Source organism: Cyanistes caeruleus, chromosome 1 (genome assembly GCF_971803275.1).
Source record: "Cyanistes caeruleus chromosome 1, bCyaCae1.hap1.1, whole genome shotgun sequence".
Classification (NCBI taxonomy): Eukaryota; Metazoa; Chordata; class Aves; order Passeriformes; family Paridae; genus Cyanistes; species Cyanistes caeruleus.
In genome coordinates, this window is record NC_141701.1 from 132,856,912 (window position 1) to 132,880,732 (window position 23,821).

The window sequence follows — 23,821 nt, forward strand, 5'->3', positions numbered from 1 at the left end:
GAAAATGAAAAGCAGAACAATGAATGAATAAATCCAAATTGAAACTGGAAGTAGTCCAGGGTACAGTTACACAGAGGGATTGGTTGTCTGCTTGAGAATATTTTCAGAACTCAGTCCTGATTCAATGAAGAAAGGACAGGGACAGTGTTACTGAGCAACTTAGCTGAAAGGGACAACAAAGGGCTTGGTCAGCCTTGGCTTTCATTACTGTGGCTCTGGAACTGTTCAGTGACCTACATACAGCAGTGTCACTTTATACCGCACTTACGAAGATGGTCTGAAAGGTGAATGTTTTTACAAGGTACTGTTCTCAGCAATCTGCCAAGCCAATGAAGTGGGGATCTTTTTATCCTTTGCAGTAGACAGACACTTGCTCAATTGACCCTTTCTAAAAACGTTTCCATTTTTCATAAAAGCCCAAATGTGAAATTTCATACATATATATTGTAGGTGCCTGTCATTACCTAAATGGATAATTTTTTTATGAAGGAGATTATTCACACATGGACAACAAATGTGCATCAGATATGTGCCCAGACTGAAAAATTGACAGTGTATTAAACCTGGGTATATAGTTCTTCTAAACTTCACAAAACAGGGGACTAGGTTTTTGTTTGCCCTTTTTGTTTTTCTTTTTGAGTGGCATGGTTTTTCTTGTATTTGTAATGTATTTTTGGAGAGCTTGCCCACTGTGTCCTTGGATGGACAAAATCTAAGGGAAACTTATCTGGGGCTTACTTTGGTCAGTACTGCTGCTCTGTTCAGGTTTCATCTTGGAAATTTTCTATAGGAAGACTTTGAGGACTTTCACCATTTTCAGTACTCCTCAGTGTCATCTGCTCTCTGTGTCAGAAACACTGCACTCACCCTACACTGTCAGTGTTATTGTGCCAGCACCACAGGATCATGGTTTTATGCAGGAAACCTTTGTGAGATATGTGGCATTTTCAGTCACATGGTGCCCACATGGCACTGTGCTGAAATCTTCCATGATGATTTAACAAGGTTTGGTAAACCAAGACAGCAAAAACTGTGCAAGAAGAACTATCCTTCAAGTTCATCAGAATTTGAAACAGAATGCTCCACCTTAGCTTGGCATTTTCTTCCTCGTACTTGATTGTTGGGAATCACTAATTGATTTCAGATTTGATTTCCCTTCTAAATCCAGGATTCCGTTTATACCACATGTCTTTGTTTTCAGACTTTCTTTTCTTTATTTTGGTTTTTATGATATCTCTAATGGGCATTTAAAAGCAGTGAAGTTTAACACTTTCTTTAGACCCTCTTCTGGTTTGTTGTTACGTAGTGGCCCTTAGACTTTTTGGGCAGGGGCTGGCAGCTATTGAATGGCATTTCTGTATCTCCTAAGTACACAACAGTCATATATTTCTTGCATTGGTAAGAAAAAAATTTTTGAACTTCTGGCCACCTAAACAAAAGAAACTCAGGCTTCTGTGCCCAAGTTCTGGGCTTCTATTTTTTGTAGGAAATAAGCATTTCTAAATCAAGGATGGATGGTTACTCCTGTAAAAATATTAGTAGGAGCAGAAAAACCCCCAAACTAAGAAACAAAAGAAAAAACCAAGTGACAAAATACTTCATATCCTCTTAAAATCTTTTCAAGGGTCACTCACTATGGGCTATCCATATACTATGGAGTAACTGCATCTTTTACAGTGCATCTGCTTCCTTCTAATTAGCAGTTTTCAGTCATCTTACTTGCAAGAGCAAACAATGCACTGATTGTAATTTATCCTCAATGAATTTTAAAATTTTACAGAAATATTTGAAAATCTTCCACTTCATGCTGTATGTTTATTGTATTACTACTGAGTGCTCATAAAGGCTGGTTGACTGACCTGAGGTCTTTGGGACAGAAAACAGAATAGATTCCTCCTAGTCCAAAGAATAATTCTCAGAGTTTGCATTAGGAAAAGTTAAAGACCTTGATAAGCAATGTAGGTAGGACAGGATACAGTGAATCATACTGTAATCTAGTTCATGTATAGAAATAGTTAATTTGGCTATTAATATCTATTTAGATTCATTATTTTGAGAATTTTTGTTAGAATTCTTCATATTCAAAAATAGCAGCTCTGTCAGTTCCTTCAAGGAACCTTGGCTTCTGAACATGACAATGTTTGTTTCATTAACTCAGCTTCAGTGTAGGACAGTGATCTAATGTACAAGGTGGGCCCCATCAAACACATCATGCTTGTAGCCACAAAAAATTTATTCTGACTAACTGGATTCTGTCTGGATTCATTAATTTATTGGAATGCAGTGTTGATCCTCCCATGTTATCTCATGTGTTATAGTTTCTTCTCTGAAATGTACAGCTCAGATGCTCTATTATTGTGGAGATCAGCTGACAAATCTATAACATGCTAGGAAAGGAGTTTGTTAGAAAAATCAGATACAGAATTAATAACATCAATTACAAGGTCTCTTCAAGAAAGATTCTTTATTTTGAACTTCAGTGTCTTATTTGCCATAGCCTGAGATAGACCTCTATTAGTCTTCTGGTCTAATTTTCAGACTAACATTTGTATGAGTGGCAAAAGTTTCTATAAAGTGTCTTTATATCAAGAAAAAAAGGAGAGATAGATAGACAGACAGACAGATAGATATGTATATACACACACACACACAGACACACACACACACATATATATATATATATATATACATACACACACACATTAAAAATTCTGTGCTCAGATGTAAAGCCCGCACAGGGTGAAGATGTAATTTCAGTCCCTCTTAAAATGCATTTGAAGGACTAAATGGGGTTGAGACCTTGTGCTGGCTCTCTACACGGGATCTCATTGTTGCATTTAACAGAATTCATTGAGAAACATAAAAATAGCTGTGTGATTACAGGCTCAATTATGTCTCTTAGCAGTACATTGAATATTGTATAACTTCTGTTTACATAGCCTCAATTAACTACAGTTCAGCAACTGTTCTTATCTTATAATGTAAACACATATAGAATGCACAGATGAAAATATGAATAGCCCTAATTCATAATATATTTGTAACCAGAAGTGTAATCTTCTGAAGCTAGCAGAAGGTTTTGGCTCTCTACAATGATTGATCAGAATTATTCCTAATTGTAGGGAGTCTCAAACCACTAAATCACAGAATTATGGAATAGAATCATAGAATGGTTTGAGTTTGAAGGGACCTTAAAGATCATGTTGTTTCATTCCCTGTACCATGGCAGGGGTACCTTCCGATAGACCAGGTTGCTGAAAGCTCCATCTCTAGGACATTTGACTTTTCTTAGAAACAATAGGGGCTCTGCAAAAAAAAATCCACAGTGTGATCTTGCAGCTATAGAACTGCAACGAACTACCTGCACCCTCCTGCCATTCCATTAGCCTGCATCTATGTAGTTTTGGGTTTGATCCCTTAAATATAGAAGTTGTATTCTCCTGTTGTCCTTCCTATCTGTATTTGCAAATGCCTGGCAGGGTGTCACTTGAGTTGAATTTCCATTTATTTTTATTTCTTAACAGTGCCTTGAACCAGATGCTTTGTTACTAATAGCTGGAGGAGATTTAGAAGACCATCTCAGTGAAGAAGTATTTGAGAGAATTTCTCTTATTCTTCTCTACTACATTCTTCATCGTAGAGATATGTGTTCTTCAGAATTCAGCTTGAATAATAAGGATTATAAATTTTACCTACAGAGTATGCTTAGTTTAAGACATGATGAAGACTGTTACTATTTTTCACGGAATGAAACTGAAGATATTTTAGCTGCAGTAAGGCAACATTTTAAAACTTCTGAAAACCAGGTAAGGAAATCATATGTAAAAATAGCTTTAGCTTTATAAAAGGTGTAATGCCTTTATGCTAGTATAGAGACTATGCCATTATCACAGTCCTCCAGAAGATGGGTACATGAAAGTGTCCAAGCACAGATTGAGCGCTGGTAATGCGTCATATGTGCTCTTTAATGCTTTTCTTTGTTTCTGCCATGTGCCACTTCCACAGGGTCTGCTGTGTAGAGGTTGGGGAGATACTGCACTTTAGGGACCATTCCTAATAGGTAATTTAGATGCAGTTGCTCTGCTTAGGGCAGATGGAAAAGAGCCCAGCTGTGTAGATGCAAGATCTTGCGCTTGGATCCAAGGACAGAAAATACTTCCTCATCTCTGATATTTGTTAGCATAGATACACATAGATACACCACCAGTGATCTGAGATCTATTTGAGTTATCTATCTAATCTAGCTATAAGGTTCTATTTGAGATCCTTATATTGAATAGGATCTATAAAATAATAGAATAATGTTCTTGAGTTCAAAGTCGAAGTGTTTCAATGGTATGAAGCGGAACAGATAGATTACTGGCTGGTGTAGGAACAATAATGAATTATTTTGCTGTGATGAAATCCTTGCCAGGTTCTACACTTCCACATCTATCCAAAGCTAGACAGAATGAGGAATCTGTCCAAAGATATGATGGTTTCCTTCAGTTAGAACACATCCATTTGTGACTAATTATCTACCAGCATGGATATGCCTCGTAGAAAGATTGTTAAAGATAAGCTTAAATTTAAAGTTGAAAAAAAAGCATGTTGAGTATTTTCAGCTAAGATCATAGTTTCTAAGTCAGGAAACATGCTGTGAGTTTTCTCACTGCTGTTTAGAATTCTATATCTCAAATAAGATCTATAAAATAATAGAATAATATTCTAGAGTTAAAAGTTGAAGGAAGACTTTTCCTTGTAATGGGCAATAAAATAGGGTTTTGCTAGACAACTCCTAAAGTACAGGCTGAGATCCTGTTTGTAGCCACTTAGTTCTGTTCAATGTATTGAGTTAAATTTGATTTATACAAAGCTCGAATTTGTCATTTTCATTTCATTAGATTTTAATTTACAGCCTACTGTAGTAGGGTTTTCTGCATAAAAAGAAGATGGGTAGGAGACCTGGCTGTGTCCAGAATATTGAGGGCCTCCAGTTCCTCTCTCTGTCTTCTTTGTGTGGTTGTTTCCCACCATAAATTATTCATTGACCAGTACTTTTGGTTCTGAGTCTTGGTGAACGTGCTGATTTCCAAGGACTCCAATGGTATCTGAGCAACTGTAAAGAGGCATTGGAGGGTATTTGGAATGTCAAGATAGAATAACAACCCATAAAATGCTTTACTGAGGGTTCTGTTTGTTTATGCTGGCAGTATAATCAGTTGTCAAGCCTGTCCAGTAACTGAGACTTCACCACTCACTGACTTGAGGGAAAAGAGGTTTCTTTCGTGAAAGGTACACAAAACATAATAGCATAATACTTGGAGTCACAACACTTGAGTTGTGGAAAAGGGCCAATGGTGAAGGGCAGTCATGGAAGAACAGCATTTTTAGTGGCTCTTTATGTGCTTTGGTTTCACAGAAAATGTCTTCTTCTTTAGTCATAGCACCTAATATCTTGTTTGAAATGAGAGATTAAATTTTGGGTTGTAAAAATTTTAATGTATCATGAATGAGCAGGAAAAGAAATAGCAGCCACCTCTCTGAAGCATTTATGGCCTACATAAGGAGAGATGAGTATGTATGAAATTAATGACCACTGTACTGGCTTATCTAGACAACTTTTTAATTTTTCTAATATGAGTTAGAAAAAAAATCAAGTAATTTTTTGCCTTTGTTCTTTTTGTTGTTGTTTTTTTTCATTCAAATCCAACCATTTTCAGTGAAAATAAACAAGAAAGGAAAAAAAGGGAAGAAAATATGAAAAGGGGAATAAATTTCTGGGCAACTGAGAGAGTTTGCTGTTTTCCACACACATGGTTGTATACCACTGACTACTGTTTTCATTAGGACACCCAGCAGGAAAGTCACCCTTTATCTGCAAAATTATATCTTTCCATATTGTCCCCAGAAAACCACTCCATAAAAAACTAATGATTCCATTGAATAGGTAAGGAACTAAAAACATTTAAAGAATTCTTTCTGAAGTTTGAGATGAAGAGTTAAAATCTGTATTATTTCAGCCAATTTTTCATGACTTAGCAAAAACTCCTCCCCTTTCTTCCACTTTCTGAAAGTAGATGTAGATGTAATTGAGGAGGACACTTGGAACAATAGAAACAGCAGGAAAATAACACTAAGAAAAAATAACCTGAATGAAGGACTGTATTTTTTTCCCCATTAGACACTGAGTAAGTTTTCAAGATTTTTAATTCGGTGCCTGTTCTCCTGAAAATGTCCTTTGATTAGCTGTCCTGCTGGCAATTACACCTTACATCTAAGCATTTTTTCTTCTCTGACTGTCTGTGAAATTGTTCTTCCCAGTTTCTCCTCCTGTCACTCTGATTATTTAAATGGAGGTGAACAGGATTGTCTTCATGCTGTTTTCTCCTGATTTCAGTGTGTTGATGTGAGCACTTTGGAGAAAAATGCTGATATAATGGACAGAGATGGTGCTGATGAAAACACTCTTCCACGCCTGGCTGCTTTGATCCTTACCCTGGCTCTCCAAGGAGTCTGTATGGGGAAAGCAAGTTTGCCTTCCCCAGAATTCTTTATAAAATATATTTTCAGTTCTCTAAATAGTACCACTGAGCTCCAAGTGACAGGTAAGCTGGAGTATGCAAAGTTCATTTTCTTCAGGAAAATTTATTACTGGACTTATCAGAAATTCTGCTTAATCATAAATAAATAGAAGTATAGGAGAGCTCTAAGTGCTCCAAAAAAAATAAAAAACATGAAACAAACAAAACAAATGCCAAGCTCTCAGCAGCAGCAGCTATTAATTTCTGTAAAAGGTTGTGCCTGCTTAGCAGTTTAAGAAGCTACACCATCTATTCAGGGGCCTGGTATGGATTTAGAAGCTTGTTACAAGACATCTACTTTTCCATTTTTGTGGCGAGTGCAAACAGCAACAGTTTGCAAGCTTTTTAAAGCACTTTTAAAAAGTTACATTAAGTATGGGTTAAAACAGATTAAAAAGTTCAATTGAGCATAGGTAAAAACATTTTTAACATTCATAAGTTACACAGAAGTACATTGAATCACTGAAATAAATATTAAAAAAATAATAATCCTTATCCCTAAACTGGGGCTCTTAGTTTGTCCTTACATAAACTGGTTTGGCAGCAAAGCCCTTCCTTTAAGATTGCCCAGCCAGATCTTGTAAAATAATTCTTACAAGAATGGATGGAGCCATCTCAGCAGAGTGCTACTAAATAGCTATATATGGTGAAATCTGGGCCCCAGTGAAGATAACAGCAGGACTGTTGGTGGACTTAGGATATAATTCAGAAAAAAACAGAAAAATATTCTTAACCAGTTTGTTACAGGGTAAATCCATTTTAAGTCTAATCTCATTATACGGTCCCTTTAAATTTATTCAAATTCTTAATAGTAACTGCAGGAAAGAGTAATAACCTGGAAGCACAGAAAAAGAAAATTAGGTTTTACTACATTTACAAAACAAATAGATCTGCAGCTCCATTCAGATCTTTTTGTCTAAGTAGGCAAAAGAATGTAGTGAAACATCTTATCAGAAACCTTTTTGTGAGATTTACCATTAAGATTATACCATTTGCATTTTCTGAGTAACAAGATATAAAAATAAAGGATTATCATATGGAAACATTCCCATTTATATAAATTTCCTTAAAATTAATTTGTGGACCACTTTTTAATGGACAAATTAAGGTTTACAGGAATTATCGTTAAGGCTTCATTTGGAAGTGCAGAGGTGAAGGAAGGTGATGAGGAAGATATGCCCCCTCAAATAACCATCAGCAGAAGCACCCATTGCACCCAAGCTATGTCATGAGGTACATCTGGCATGATCTCGGATTTGGATTAGGGATCCTGGCTCTCTCCTTCCTGTTTCAGTAGTGTGAGCAGGCATCCTTCCCAGTTAACCAAAAGACAGAAAAAAATTCAGTCTTGTGCTGCACTTCTGAAGTTCAAGGGCAGCACAGCATCCTGAAGATTGATTTTCAGGACCCTATAGAGGATGTTTCCTCATTCAAATACCTGAGTGTGACAGCTTAGTGTGGAATTATATTTATGCAGGAAAATTTTAAGAACAGTGAAGTTATTTAGCAATTAATAGATAAGATTAATAAGATTAATAGATAATTTGTCAGAGATGCTGATTAAATGAAAGATGAATTGCCTTTCAGTCACATCTGTTTTCTTCTGAGGCAGTCATAGGCAAAGTATCTCAGTGTGATTGGTAAAGAAGGATCTGAGGATCTGGGGGTCTGGAACTTCCAGACTTGTTAAGCAGAAATTGCCTCTGGTATCAAACTGAGAACAGGGTATTAAAATGAGGAATTTAATCAATGTTATAAAAAACAAAAACAAAAAAAACCTATTGTCTTTTAAATATTTTGTCTTTTAAGTGTGCATTTTCCCATGGTAACATATCTGTTCTCTAATGAATTACTAGAACTAGAACAACTACTAAATGTGCTTACAGCCAGAAAGACCTGCACTGTAAATGGACAATTTCACAGTCACAAAAGAAGACGTTACAGTATGGCAATCAGAGATATTGGAAGAAGAGATACTCCAGTCAAAGGAAACCATACAAAAGGAGACTATCTGAAAGGTTATTTTGAAGATCGTGAAAGGAACACAGATTGGGACCAGGTTAATTTTTTTTTTTTATGTTGTTATAGTGTTGGTGGCAGAATTTCACTGACAGAAGTTGAAATTTATTTTTAAACCATGCAATGTGTCTGAGATAAAATGTATTAGTTTCAAAAAAACATGTAGATATGGATGAAAATATATATTTGTATAGCTATATTTGTTTAAATATTAATTGGAGAAGGAACTTTGTGGATGTTGAATGTGCAATTAAAGTCACTGGGAGGAGCTAACAATGGTTAGTATTACATGGAGTCATGTGTTTATTCAAGATAGACTACTGGAGTAACATGGCTCTGATGTTTTCATACAGTTGTTAAAGATTTCTTGTGGTTTTATGTCACATGGTTTCTAGGACCCATTAAGTGACCTGGCAGAAAGAAGGATTGTTTTGCACTAAGGGGAAAAAAGTAAATTAAAGTTTCTATATAAGTTGCTTTTAGAAGACTTCTGTAAATTTAAGATTGGGCATTTCTGAACTCTTTTCATAGCCATCTATGGAATCCACAAGCCTTCTTTAGAAAGTATAAAGACTGTAAAACCAGAGCGTTTATAGCTGCTCCCCAGCATCCTCTCTGAGGACTTTGAAGGACACAGGCCTACTGCAGATGATTTTATCCTTATCCTAAGAATTTGAAAATTAATACATTTTTTAATGGCAATGACCAAGACGTTAATTGACTTCCATTCTTTAGGATGGGTGCCATTCCTTAGACAAAAAAGAAGGCTTCAAAGTATAGTTGATATAATTATATGTAATTGGTATATATATTGATGTATACATTTGAAATATATACTTTAAATAACACTTTTCTATTGGTTTTAATCCTTTACCTTTTATGTTAACTCAGTGGTAATGTTTCTCCTCCATTTAGGAGAACTGAGTGACATGCAATTGACTTTTTCTGTGGGGTCATTTTTTGATGGGGAGCTGAAACAAATTTCATCTGGGTAAATGCTATTCTGATAGATATTTATCTGTGTAATTGTGTTGCATTTGAAATACTCTATCAATACGTTTATTTCTTTGCAGCTGACCACAAAAAAGGATCATGCTGATCAGTATGATGAGGCTTTTAACGGGGTCTCAAAATAATCTTAAATTAAGGTCATTTTAAATGTGATTCATATGAATTTTAAATTATGAAGGACAAAAATCAGCAGTGATCCTATCTGTAAAAGAAATAATTGTTCTCCAGCAATTGAAGTATTTTTAAAGCACAGTTTTTGATTTTTTGAACTTTTGGGACCAACTGTAACTCAAAAGATAAGTGTGCAGGGGCATTATCTGAGTCTTAGGAGTCAACTGAGAGCCAAATATTCTGTACACATAAAAAAAATACCACAAAAAAACATCAGGACAGAAGATAATTACTCTTCTGTATTAATTCTTAGTTTCTAAGGGATTTTTTTCCCATTCCTTTTCTTTTCAGCTATGCCTATTTTCCTTGACATATTCCATTAGAACACTTCATGTTTCTCTGCTGTGTTGCTAATTTTGTCTCCTGTTTTCTGCACCTATGATAGCCATTGTGTTTCAACAGCAGAAGATTCTGCTACACACAACACTTTGACTCATCTATGGCTTGTGTTTGCTAGCTGCATTAAGATCTGTAATTCAATTTTTGTATAGGAATAATTATTTGAAACATTACCACAGAAAAAGCATCACTGCTTTCTTTTAAAGTCATCATTGTCTCTACAATTAAAAATGTATATAAAAATTAAGTGGCAGATGATCTAATAAGATAAATAATCTTAAATTCATTAATCTGTGTCACAATGTCTATGTATTAATTGATTCTTCCTCATTAAACAAACATAGATTTTGGAAGCCCAAATAATTCATCCATCCATCCATCCATCCACCCATCCATCCATCCATCCATCCATCCATCCATCCATCCATCCACCCATCCATCCATCCATCCATCCATCCATCCATGCATCCATCCATCCATCCACCCATCCATCCATCCATCCATCCATCCATCCATCCATCCATCCATCCATCCATCAATCCTTCCATTCAGTTTTTCACATGAAAATATGCAAAATCGATGTGCTTATTCCATTGATATCATCCTCCAGGAGTACACACATAGTTGCTTTACTAATGGAGACAGTTCTCTGACTCCTTGTCAGAGAACTTAAAAGGCTAGGCCTTGTAACTAGAAAAGAGGCAGGTCCTCATGCCCCACATCTTATGAGAACGTTTTACTAAATAGACCGTAACAGCTATTTTTTATGTATGGATATACAGTTTGTTTTTACAGATGAGATTTTGCTTTTCATTGAAAATTCCTGGTAATAAATTCACATTAAAATTTAGATTCATTGTAATCCTGGACCTCATCTTGTCTATTGTACTTTTCAAAGAGACAGCTTCAAAGTCAGATCAGGTTTCACAGAGCCATGTCCAACTGAATTTGGTATGTCTCCAAAAATGAAGTTTATACAGTCTTTTTTGGGAAACCTATACCAGTGCTTTATTGCCTTTGTCTTGATGGACTTCTTTATTATAGCAAATTGGAGTTTTTTGTTGCTGCAGCTAATACCTTTCACCTTTCCTTCTTTTGCTGTATGCCTCTGAGAAGGTTATCTCTGGTTATCTCTTCCCTCTAAACCACCTTAGACAGTTGAAGACTTAAGATACCTGCCAGCCTTTCTCTTCCCAAACTGAACAAACCCAGGTCCCTGAGTCTCTCCTGGCACACCATGTGCTGCAGTTCCCTAGCCATCTTGGTGGCCAGCCACTGGACTTCCCTCAATTTGCCAGTGTCGTGCACTGCTGGTTATTGAGCTGGACATAGTCCAGATGTGGACTTTCATGTCCTCAGTGGTGGGCAATATTCTTTCTCCGGTACCTGCTGGCTCTGCTCTTGCTCATGCGGCCAGTGTGCAATTAGTGACCATTGCCACAAAGGCACGCTGGTGGCTCATGTTTAAGTTTCCTGTCAGGACTCACCCGAAGGGCTTTTTCTGCAAACCTGCCTTCCTTCTGGTCAGCTTTCCCTAGCCTTTATTGTGGCATGGGGTTATTCTGTGTGAAGCACAGTAAGTTTGGCTTGGCTGATCTTCATGAAGGTCTGGTCAGCCCTTTTGTTTATCATGTCAAAGTCCCTCTAAATAGCAACCACACCCATCAGCATATGGACTAGTGGTCCCAGTTGAATTTCACCTGTGATTGCCATCTGGTGTGCTCTGTTCCATCACTCAAGTTGTTAGTGAAGGTGTTCATATCATCCCTGCCCTGACTGGTCAGCAATGCTGCTCATAACCAGCCAAAATCCTAGTCTTCCTACTTGATAGCAGATGTCAGTGTTCCCTAGTTCTGAGTCAAAACCACTGCCTAGAACAGGCAAAATTAAGGTCTCTTCCAATATGGTAGCTGCTGAATTGTCTCCATGCTCTCCTTTGGCTTGAAGGCAGCAGAAAGTCCACATGACAAGCTCACCCATTATCCTGAAAACTTGAATGTGGTTTTCAGAAAAAAATATATCAGTGCTCAATTAATTCAGTTTCTTAGTGAATCACAAGACATATTTTACTTGACTAATGGATAAACAAAGGCAGGAATGTTTTGAGTTTTAACTGGGTTATTTAAAAGTAATTATACATAACAACTTCAGAAGAAACTTAAGCTTCAGTAATGAGAGAAAGAATATTTAGGAATCACTTGAGTCTCAGAAGCAGACTTATTTAAATGAAAGAAAATTATTTTTCTAAAAAAAATTGAATCACATCTCATCAGGTGAAATTAAGAAATAAAGATTATTCCTTTAAGTAAGATAACATATTTGATCTGGAGTTCTTCTGTTTAAAAGTGTTAACAGAAATTTTCAGTTGAAGTTTTCTTATGTTGAGTACTCATGCTTTTACTTGAAGTTTCATCCTGAAGAGGAACGGCCAATTTTTCATGAAAATTTTTGAAATATGAATGCTTCCATGAAAAATCGCTTCTTTTGACAAAGAGATGCTCCAAACAAGAACAAAAAGTTGTTGGAATTCTGAATTACCTCTAATAATACAATTATCAAACAATCTTTTGACCACTTTTAGACTGTGTAATAGCTAGTTTGCTGGCATGCCCTCATTTCATGAACTAAAAAAGCTAACTTATGTCCATATCTTACTTAAGAACCAGAACAAGGACGAATCTCAGTATTGCTTTGATGTAGGCAGTATCTTATATTAATAGCACTATTACTGAAAATAATGTAGTTTCACAAGATTAGCTAACAATATGGTTCATATTAGTATTAAAACATTTTTCTTGACACATATAACAATAAAATATTGAGAGATATTATTTTGTAAGATTTTTATGACCTTAAGTGGCTTCAACAGAAATTGACCAGCTTTATCCCAAAGATTCTGGTCTTTCTGATATATATGGTAGTATCAAGTTTGCACAGAAAAAAAAAGTGAAGTAATTAAACTAATTTAGGCAAAAAAGAGTATAGATGTATAGAAAGTTGCTTCTAGGGCTGTCCTGTATTCTTCTAAGATTCTGTATTTAACCTCCAAATTAAATGCAGGTATCTGCAACATGTTTAGTAACTGTGTATACTTCTCTACAAAGGTTTGTTTCTCTGCCAATGAACTTGTGAAGATATTTTTGAAAAACAGTTCTTCCTCCATTTCTAAGGACCACTTCAAGCAAATCAGTCCAGCTATCATTCAACAACTTTTAAGTTGTTCATGTCAGCTTCCTGACTTCAAACAGACGAAGCTTCCACCAACAGCTGTGGAAAGTGAGTTATGTTCTTATTAATAATTTATTATTTAAATTCAAAAAAGAGATGCAAGACTTTTGTAGTCATTTCATTGATTAATAAACCAAAACATGGTATTTATGCTATCTGTAATTTATGCATTCTATAGTTTCATAGCATACATGTCAGATAATAGTATTATATTGAGAAGTGAGGGGATTCAATGGTCTAAATTTTATAGTGTTTGAAATTCTATTTCAACATGCAAGGTGTTAAGCTCTCTTTCTTCATTTGTAAGAGGACTGCTTGATATTGCCAGCTGGTAGGCAGTAACCTACCAGCTAAGGTCCTCATCTATGGATTGCTGGTCAGTAAGGGCTTATTTTGTGAAATTTGCACCAGGTTTACATTGTAATCATTGCATTGCTCTTATATATAGCTTCAAGGTTACATTAGCTGGTATTTTATACCATGATGTGGTAAATGCTTGATATAGGTAAGTTTTGCATGAAGGCTACTGGTGTTTCATTTTGTGATATTTTATAGCAGAGAGGCTTTGAGGATACTACTGTGGTAAGAAAAACATTCAGAAAAACAGTGTCAGGGCAGCAGGACCTGTGTGATAGAGCTGGAATAAGAAATGATTTAGGATATAATTAGGTTGTTTCCACTTGCAGTTGTAGCCCTCACGTGCCTCTGCTTCCAGTGTTTTCTGCCCCACCTGTTCCGTAGATTCCACTTCTCCTGTAGTCAATCCTTAGTCCACCAGTATAAAAGAAAAATCTGAATCTGAGCTGACCTAAAGGCTTCCTAATGTTTTCTGGGTTTTTTCCTTACTTTAAGCCAATGATATCTGGGAAGTGGTTACAAATAAATGTGTGCTGGTGTAATAATAGAGACATTAAAATGACCAGAAAGGTATAGGCATCTAACCATAATTGCCTGCATCTCGAGGAGCACTTTCTAGGTTACAAATTAATGTCTTCAATATATTTTTCTTAATATCTACATGTCCAGCTTTAGATGACAAGGTCTGTTTTGGAGCTAGTAACTTTTCCCCATATCCTGCTGCCCAATGATCCTTATGGAGCAGCACATGAATTAAAAAGCATGAAAGGACACATGTGGATATCCCAGAAGTAAAAAGCATGGGGAAACACTCATGGATATCCCAAGTATTGTTATGGTAGAAAGAGGCTTACAGAGTAGGAAGAATCATTATGGATCTTCAATAGGTAGCAGTCCTTTCTTATCTCTCTTCTCATTACCTGAACACCTTGCAGTCTTTACTGCTTTGATCTTTTCTGTGCTATACAGGTATGACCATTTTTTTAGATTGGGAATCAAGGGACAAAGAAAGAAAAGAAAGGAACTTACCCAGGTCACATACAAGGTTCATAAAAAATTCACTGTTAAGTGAGATTCTTCCAAGTCTAAAGCCATCAGCCCAATCAATGACATTTTAGTGATCTCATAAAGGTGAGAGATGAGAAAAATTGGACTATTCAAGTGCAGAATGGAATTAATTAGAGCCGTTTCTGCAGCCCTTTCCCTGTGCTTTTTGACAAAAGAAGGTTTCCATGACCACAGGGACATTTCTGCTTGATACAGTCTTGATAAAGATAAACGATAAAGGACTCCATGTTTGACCCATGTGTGACCTGGTGACCTGAGCATAGGCTCATTAGTTTTATTCTGAGCTCCATTTTACTGACAGGCTGTGCTGTTTTGGCCAAGTCACCAAGGCCTGACATTCCATATATATCTACTATGCTCTTGTATTTGGATGTGCAGTCTGTGATATTAACTGTCTGATTTTATGAGGTGCTGAGCACTTTCAGTGCTATTAACGTTTGAAACTGTTAAGTGGCAGTTTTAAATATTTGGCATTAATTCCTTTATGTGTGTTTCTTATCAGTGTTTTACGTCCCATTATAAAACTTCTATAGAAATTAATTGGGATTCATGTTGTGCAAAAGGTTGGAAATGTGAGCAGTGTGTTATAAGACTAACATTCAAAAGCATCCCAGTAATCTAGGAAAAATAGACTGGTGGTCCTGGTGTATTAACTGAAGGGATGTATTTCCACAGATTTGTAAATATAATTTGGAATGAAATGTTTATGTTTAGAACCTCAATTAGATCACTATATTCATTTGAGGTTTTAGGCCTTCATTTATTTACAGAAAATGATTTGTTAAAAATGTGGTGTTGACTGTAAGGATACATAGGTGTGGCATGTGAGTACATAGAATCTCAAGCATAAATCTGTTAATAGAGGAAGCAAATGCAGAGCAGTATTCACTGTGCTGCTCTGAGTGTTTCTAATTTGCATAGCCACAGTCTGTTTGGCTTTTAAGGTCTGAAATTTGAAAGTACCAGACTATCACATGTAAAGCCTGAAAAAATGAATGTTTTCTGGGCTTCTAATTCTGTCATTCGTTCACACATGACTAGAAGGATCCTTGTGGCTGTTGTGGCTTAATCCCAGACAGAAGCTAAATATGAAGTAGCCACCAGCACACTCCCCCACTGCCACCTCCCACAGGGGTTGGGGAGGAGGACCAGACAAAGGTAAAATCCATCAGTTGAGTTATGATCAGTTTTATTTGAAATAAAGTAAAATATACAATTCATGCTACTCCTCCTACTAGTACTACAATTAGTAATGGAAAGGAAGAAGAAAAGAGAGAGAGAAATAAACCCCAAGATAAACAAATGATGCACAATACAATTGCTCACTACCTGCTGACTGATGCCCAGCTCACCCCTGGGCAGTAGTCAGCCCCTGCTGGCTGATTCCTCCCAGTTTCTACACTGGGCATGATGTTCTGTGGTGTGGAATATCCCTTTGGCCAGTTTGGTCAGCTATCCCAGATGTGTTCCCCTCCTTCCCCAGATGATTGTGCAGTTCCTCACTTTCAGAGCATGAGACACTGAAAAGTCCTTGACTCAGGGTAAGTACAGCTTAGCAACAACCAAAACATCAGTGTGTTACCAACGTTATTCTCATCCTGAATATAAAACACTGCACTGTAGCAGGTACTAGGAAAATTAACTCAATCCCAATTGAAATCAGAGAGTGCCACAATGAATCACTTCTCCTGTGTGCTTGTGTACAGAGGTATGAGAACATACCCTCAGAAACAATTACAAATAAAAAATAAATACTCAAACACAAATACAAATATTGGATGATTAAAGGTGCCCTTGTTTTCATTTGTTTTCCCCTACAGAATATGGTTACAGCACTGTTGCTGTTTTACTTATTACTATTGGATCTATGTTTGGTACAACTCTCATTTTATTTAACTCCTGTCAAGAAATCTATACACTCATTTTACAGCTGTTTGTCGGTTTGGCTGTTGGAACCCTTTCTGGAGATGCATTGCTGCATCTTATTCCTCAGGTAAGTAATACACCCTTCTGTGCTTTTGAAATGTTGACACATAATGTGTATGTGTGCACACATACACACAGAGAAAGGTTTCCTTTAAACCTGGATAATGCTCATCAGTTTATAAATAAAGCTTTCCATGAAATCCCTGCAGCACTCCTATTACATTTGCACTATGTAGCTCAGAGAGAAGTTAAAAATAATAATAAGTAGAAATCCATGATTCATGAATTCAAGGAAAGAAAGGTTCCTATTAAAAAAAAAAATCAGAAACCCCACAAGTCCTGTGGAATGCACATTCTAGATGGATATGAATTTCTTTCATGAGAAAGATTCTGTAACACATTTTAACAGAAACTGTTCTAAGGTTATATGAGGTATCCACAGTCCCCTACACAGATGGTTCCAGAGAACCAGGTGTTATCAGCCTAATTAATCCTGATGCCTAGAACTGTAATAAAATGTGTGGCATGATCTTTTCCTAAATTCATAATCTAAATTTTAAGAACAGGATAACATGCAAGAGAGAACCACATTTTCCATTGTGTATTCATTTATTTTTAACGGTCTCCTCTAATATGAGACAGATGTTATGAGTAGACTTCTAGTGGCCACAGAAAGGGAGCATCGCAGCTTCACTTAAGATTCTGGTTAAAATTTTCTTTATGCTCAATGCATCAGCTCTGGAAGCAAAACTGGGAGAGTGGTTTAAGGAATGCAATTCTCATTGAGAGTCAGACAAATGCATTTCTTTCAGCAACACCTTTTAAAAATGAGAAAGTATTCTTCACTAATTTTAAGTGATATATCCAGTAGCCTTTATAGCCCTCACTTTCAGAGCAAAAGAGGGCTGCTGTGCTGTAACACTAGGGGAAAGAAGGAAGCATACCCACCAACAGAAATGCATTTTTGCATTAATTATGTATTAATTAATGTATGCATTATTTTCACAGAATCACAGAGTTACAGAATTACAGAATAGTTAGAGTTGGAAGGGATGTCTGGAGATCATGTGGTACAACCCACTGCCAAGGCAGGATAACCTAGAGCAGGTTACAAAGGAATACATCAAGGTGCTTTTGAATGTCTCCAGAGAGGGAGAATGCACAACCTCCCGTGCCAGTGCTTTGCCACCCTCATTGTAAAGAAGTTCTACGTCATGTTGGGTTGGAACGTCTTGTGTTTTAGTTTATGGCCATTGCTCCTCATCCTGTTGCTGGGCACCAGTGAAAAGAGTCTTACACCACCCTCTTGGCACCCATCTTTGAGATATTTGTATGCATTAATGAGATCCCCGCTCAGACTTCTCTTCTCTAGACTGAACAGGCACAGTTCCAGCAGACTCTCCTCATAAGAGAGATGCTCCAGTCCTCTAAATATTTTCGTGGCCTCTGCTGGACCCTCTCCAGTAGTTTCTTATCTATTTTCAATATGAAGCTTGCATATTAAAACAATGCAGGTAATTTGTATAGAATTTTAACATCAATATATTGCAAACAAAATATATCTCATGTATATAAAGGGAGATTTCATAAAACTGTCCCTAAAAATATTGTCACTTTCCCCACTGAGACATGAAGAAGTGTAGCTGTGCTCCTTAATGACATTTCATCCTCTATTATTCAGCTGATTATTTCAAAATTTTAAGAAAAACAAAATTTTCTTAACCTTGAAAGAACTGGGAAAATAAAATTCTGAGAATAAAATGAATTAACACATTATGACTTGCCTTAGCAAAAATTAAAACATTGCCATTTTAATTTTTTTAACTTTATCTCTTTTATTTTAGACTCTTGGTTTGCATAAACATGAAACACAAGACGTAGAACATTTCTATGAGGGAAAAGAATATATTTGGAAACTTTTAGGAATAATTGGAGGAATTCATGGATTTTTTCTGATAGAAAAGTGTTTCTTTCTTTTGGTAACACCTCGTGACCAGGTAAAGCTTTGTAAAATTCACCCTTTAAGAAACTCTTGTATTTTGAGATTTTGCAATGCACAGAATGTTAAAATGATTGTGGAAATTAATTATCATTTCTGTGAGTTAAATGAAGCATTGATAATTGCTTTCCAAAGTGCTCCTACTAGATTGACCTTCAGTTTCTATTTTGCTTTGCTCTGTGGATTGTGCTTGCTTCATGAGTGTGTTCCATAAATTTATAATTCCAGAAAGGGAACAGTTAATTAATCGTGTTCCATAAGCCTGCATTCTTAACTCACACTGGAGCAGGTGAAAAGTGTGTATCCATATGAAATAGCAGTGACAGTTGTTTGCTCTAGGCTTTGTTTGAAAAGGAGAAAGATGCAATAGGAAGATAAATGCAAGCATCAGATATTTTCAAGAATGAGATCTTAAAATTTCCAAATTGTTTTTGATCCTTATGCCAGTGATGTGAAAATCTAATATGTGTATTGCAGTCAGTAGGACCCAATCTTACAGTAATTCTATTACTTTATTTCAGTATGGCCAGAGCCTGAAAATATGATTATGCACAAGGATAGAATGTAGCACAAAATGTGACGGCTCATTAAGTTTCTCAGCATGAGAGACAATCCTAATGTCACTTAAGAAGGCTAAAACTTTGCTTGTTCTGTTCTACAGAGTGTGTGAAGATTGGCCTCATTTAGATACAGAGCAATGACTCCCTATTCCCACTACCTTTGAGTCAGCCATAAGAATAGAATGTGAGATTAATAGAACAAGAGTATTTTGATGACAGTGACATTTTATTTGTTTGGTAAAAAGAAGTCATTTTTGTTACTTGTTTGAGAGAAGAATTTTATCATCCCACAAATTTTTAAAGTTTTTCTACTGAGGACTAGATGAATCCTCAGAGTTAATTTTTATATCTATCTCAGGTTAATTTCAATTTAATTTTTAAAATTAATTAAGTTTTATCAAGCCATTGTGGTTGTCACTGATTTATCTGATTCACTTTTCAGGATTTTTAACAACATAAGCATTAGGAAATGTCAATGCCAACCAGTGCTCTTTTTCAATAGATTCTGTTTGGAAAAAAATAATTCTTAAAAATGCTAAATTTTCACAAAAGACAGAAATGCTGCACCTGTGTTCATTGAGTTTCAGAACTAATTGCAAAGCATCTTCATTCAGCAGGGCCTTTCTTTAGTTAATGGGCACTGGGGACATTCCCATGATCTTCCAGTGGAGTCTGAATTAAATGAACATTCAGGCAGAGGCAAATCTACTTCAACCATACAGTTGGTAGGTTACCAATATGACATACTTCCCTAAATTTATATTCTTCTTTCTCTGTTCCTCAAAAGAAATGAACAAAATTAATGTAATAAATCAGTATTATTTTTCAGTCTTTATTGATTTATTGCTTATTACTTGACATGATTGTCAAGAATCTCTAGATTTTGAAGTTTATAATGAGCTTTCCCAGAGATATCAAAACCAGATATTTTACAATAACTTTTCTTAATTGTGTATCAGATTGATATAACAATACACTTCCTGTATTGTTATACATTTTTGTTGATAAAATTCTTGAAGATTTTCCCTCTTTCTTTTTAAATAATGATCATATGTAAAGACAGACTCTCCCTTAGGAAAAACTTCAGAATTTTGTATAATTTCCTGCAATGAGAGTTAAGTGCATAATTAGTGAACAGATCAAATCCTGGACTGTTCTTCAACATTTTTCTACAGATTTGAAGAGTAATGTAAACACTTTGGATATCTGGGAATGGTGCTTACCTATATCTACCTGTCTGTGCATAGTACCCAGACAGATAAATCTTTGCAAATTAAATTGAGTCATTAATTTTACCCTGTTTTCTCTTTCTTTCAACAAATTGCTTCAGTTTATATCCAGTTTCTTGATGCATAGGTGAACTCCATTTTACAAATGTAGTTGTGATGGCCAAGAAAAAGTGACTCACAAGTCACCATTAATCTCTAAAACACTCTTGGAAAACTCTCAATAAAATCCAGATCAAACAGAGGAATGATGTATGTTCACGATTTTGTGAGACACTTCAAAATTTCTGGTTTACAATAATGAATGAACATGTCATTCCCTCAGATGCAAGATCCCCCTAAAGTTCTATATAGATCACATTATCTATATAGAATGAGCCTGGCTGAGCTGGTTTGTACAAAAGCAGCCAATTTTTCAGAACCCTGTGAGTAATACTAAGACAAACACTGGTTGACTAAGAAAAACTTATAAATCCTTCAGATTAGTAATTAGTCTTGCAGTTTTGACTCACAGTTCAAAGAAGTGGCATGTGAATAAATATTATAGGAGAAGTGGAACAATTACTGGAATTCATATGACTGGCTGCAATCATGGGAATTAGAGACATTTATCTTTCCTTTAAAATGTAGAATATGGGAAACTGCAGAAACAATTCTTTTTCCTTCTCTCTCCTGCTTCTACAGCACATGTCCTTCCTCACAACCAATGACCAACCAATAAACAAATTGTATTTTGTAGCCAGTGCACATCTCTGGTACAGCTTTTGGAGTGGTGGCTGCTGTCCCTAACACAGAGCTCTTGTGCTGCTGTTGACTCCACTGGCTGCCATAACAGGTTTTAAGACACTTTTTTGGGGAAAAATCCCTCTGAAATTAAAATTCAGTCTTTCTAGTTTCAAGTAAACAAGTCTTTTGTTTTTCTCTCTCCCTCACATGAATTTCTATTAATTTCTCCAATCAGAAAGCAAAGCCCCAAGGAGATAGGGAAGTGAGAGTTTACTCATGTTCTCCCTTATCTCCCAACAGTTGCAATATCTATTAATTAAATGTTAGTGCTGGTCCATCAGTTTATCTCTCTAGGATAAAGAAGAAGACACTGTCTCTTTCTTCAGTTGAAGCAAGGGTAAATTTTACCATGGAGTGTACTTAAGTGCTGCTATGCCCAGCCAGTGCTGCCTGGTGCTGAGATGAAGCCATTGCTAAAAGCTGAGACACAAGACATTGGAGGCAGCACCACCCCAAAGAAAACCCCCTATATTTTGAAAGGGGATGAAACCTATCGATGATCATCTTTTTTAGTTTTGTCTTTTCACAGAGAAACTGTGAACAACACGAGTCCCTAAAAGATTGTACTTTTTTTCCCCTGGATATCCTATGGACACATTCTCCAGGAAAATATAACCATCTATTTGACAAAATCAAAACATGCAATTTTAATTATAATGTCCCTTCTAGGCTTGCATTTGGCTCAGATTTTTGTATATTCAAGCAGAAATGTGGTTTTCTTGGGCTGCAACAATGCCTATGAATTACCTGAATTAGGCTTAACCCTCTTGGCGTGAGTGAGATTTCTATTTTATATGTTTCTGCAGTACCAATCACACTGTCAGTGGCCAGTAAATTATTGTAATGATATCTGTGCAAATAACCATTGACTATCTAAATCAAATAGCTTGAATTTAATTGATGTTTACCTGTATTTATGGCAGCAGCTGAAAGAGATTCTTAACACTGATCCATTATCTTTGCTTTTAACTAGAGAAGCTCAGAAGATTCTGAACCTGCTGAAGTTCCTCCAGAGAGCAAGGTGATCAGCAAAAAAAGTTAGTATCAATAAAAAAACTAGACAAGACAGGAAGATCCTTCAGACCTAAGATGTAATTGAATGTGTGCAGCTGGCTTTGCTGTGTGTTTGCTGTGTGCTACATCACCACATCTGATGGTGCCTGGCTACATAATTTAATCTCTGCTTAAAGACCTTCTCAGCTGCCAACCCTGTAATTGTGAAGTTCATTAATCTTACACTGTCCTTGCATTAGTATTTGCTGTCTCACTGTTGCAATCTATTTTGCTAAAGCCTTTGCTTAAAGGAATATAGTCAAAAAATAATACAAAAGATATTTTTATAATTTTAAACTTAGCTCAGGCTTTTATTTCTGAAGGTGGCGAAAGATTTTTTTGCAGGCTCTCTATGCTAATATAATTCTCTGTCCTTCTCTTATTACACAGTAAAGCAATAGACTCTTTAAACAAGTAAAGATGAATCACAGGTATGGAATTACAGAGTCATGATGGCTCTCACTTTTAGAGTAATCTGTTTTCTTCTGAGAACTTCAGATAACTCCTGTCTTCTGGTTTTTTGCTGCTTAGTAAAAATATGAAAATAGAGCTTAAACCAAATTTTGCCTTTAACTGTACTTCGTGACCTTGGTGAATTCAATAGAGTTGCAGTCATCCAACTGAGGGAATAATATTTTAATTTAAATCAATTTATTTACTGTAATTAACTCCCCCTTATTTTGTGATCTCAGATCTCAAGTCATCAGTCAATCATTATTTAATTGTGTCATTAACTTCTTCTAGGTTCTTAATGTTCTCTTCTGCTCTTGTGGACTTCATTTCTATTTCTGAAGCATTAGAAATCTGGTTTTCATTTCTTCACTTTCACCTCTCCAGTAGTACACAATCCAGTTTGAACATGACTATATAGTTCATCTCTATATATTTCTATTTGCTTCAATCACCATTACCTGCTAAGCACCAACAAATTTCTAGTGATCTCAATGTTATGTGTTCCAAGTAGCTAAATTTGGGATAGCTTCTCAGTAATCTATGTTTAGTTTAAGTTTTCCTCATAGCTCAGTCTTACCTCCAGAAATGAAACCTTAGTAGTGAAGGGCAGGAGGTTATTTGGCATTTTTGGGGGAATACATAATTACAAAAGTTTGTTTCATTACATTTCTTTTAAATAGCTAAGTGCATAAACATAACCTAAGTACCTTAATATTGAGAGAAGTGTTTCTTCCCCAAAACTGAATGGAATCTGCAGTCTAAGAGAAGCCTGGCAACTCCAAAACTGTAAAGCTTCACTGTAAATGCCTGTCAAGTAGGACTGCAAAGAGTCAATCACCATAGATAGGGAGTAACTGAGAAAGTAAGAAACTTTCTAAGGAAAAAGATGTCTGACAAGCTCTCTCTGCATTTATCCATATTTGTTCTATCAATATCAGAGAGGACCACACAGTAGCATTTTATATTTTTTACACTTAGCGACACCTTACATTGACTAGAAATATTTTTTCTGTGTTAATCATGGAAACATTGGAAAAGATCTATTTATAGATAAATGTTTGT

General features: G+C 36.0%; 1 protein-coding gene across 50 annotated transcripts in view; it reads left to right on the forward strand.

Annotated features, from left to right (window-relative positions):
* SLC39A12 (solute carrier family 39 member 12) overlaps positions 1 to 23,821 on the forward strand; it is a 53,909-nt gene that overhangs the window by 20,386 nt on the left and 9,702 nt on the right. For 13 of the 50 annotated variants that reach the window (XM_086859331.1, XM_086859546.1, XM_086859348.1 and 10 more), the window contains 8 exons: positions 3,525 to 3,806; positions 6,380 to 6,587; positions 8,420 to 8,622; positions 13,208 to 13,379; positions 16,577 to 16,749; positions 18,527 to 18,679; positions 19,859 to 19,966; positions 22,227 to 22,290. In XM_086859331.1, the coding sequence (XP_086715457.1) occupies positions 3,525 to 3,806; positions 6,380 to 6,587; positions 8,420 to 8,622; positions 13,208 to 13,379; positions 16,577 to 16,749; positions 18,527 to 18,679; positions 19,859 to 19,966; positions 22,227 to 22,290 (1,363 nt within the window). Of the gene's footprint in view, positions 1 to 3,524; positions 3,807 to 6,379; positions 6,588 to 8,419; positions 8,623 to 13,207; positions 13,380 to 16,576; positions 16,750 to 18,526; positions 18,680 to 19,855; positions 19,967 to 22,226; positions 22,291 to 23,821 lie in introns of all 50 variants that reach the window. The other 37 variants (XM_086859388.1, XM_086859567.1, XM_086859408.1 and 34 more) reach the window with 5 other exon arrangements.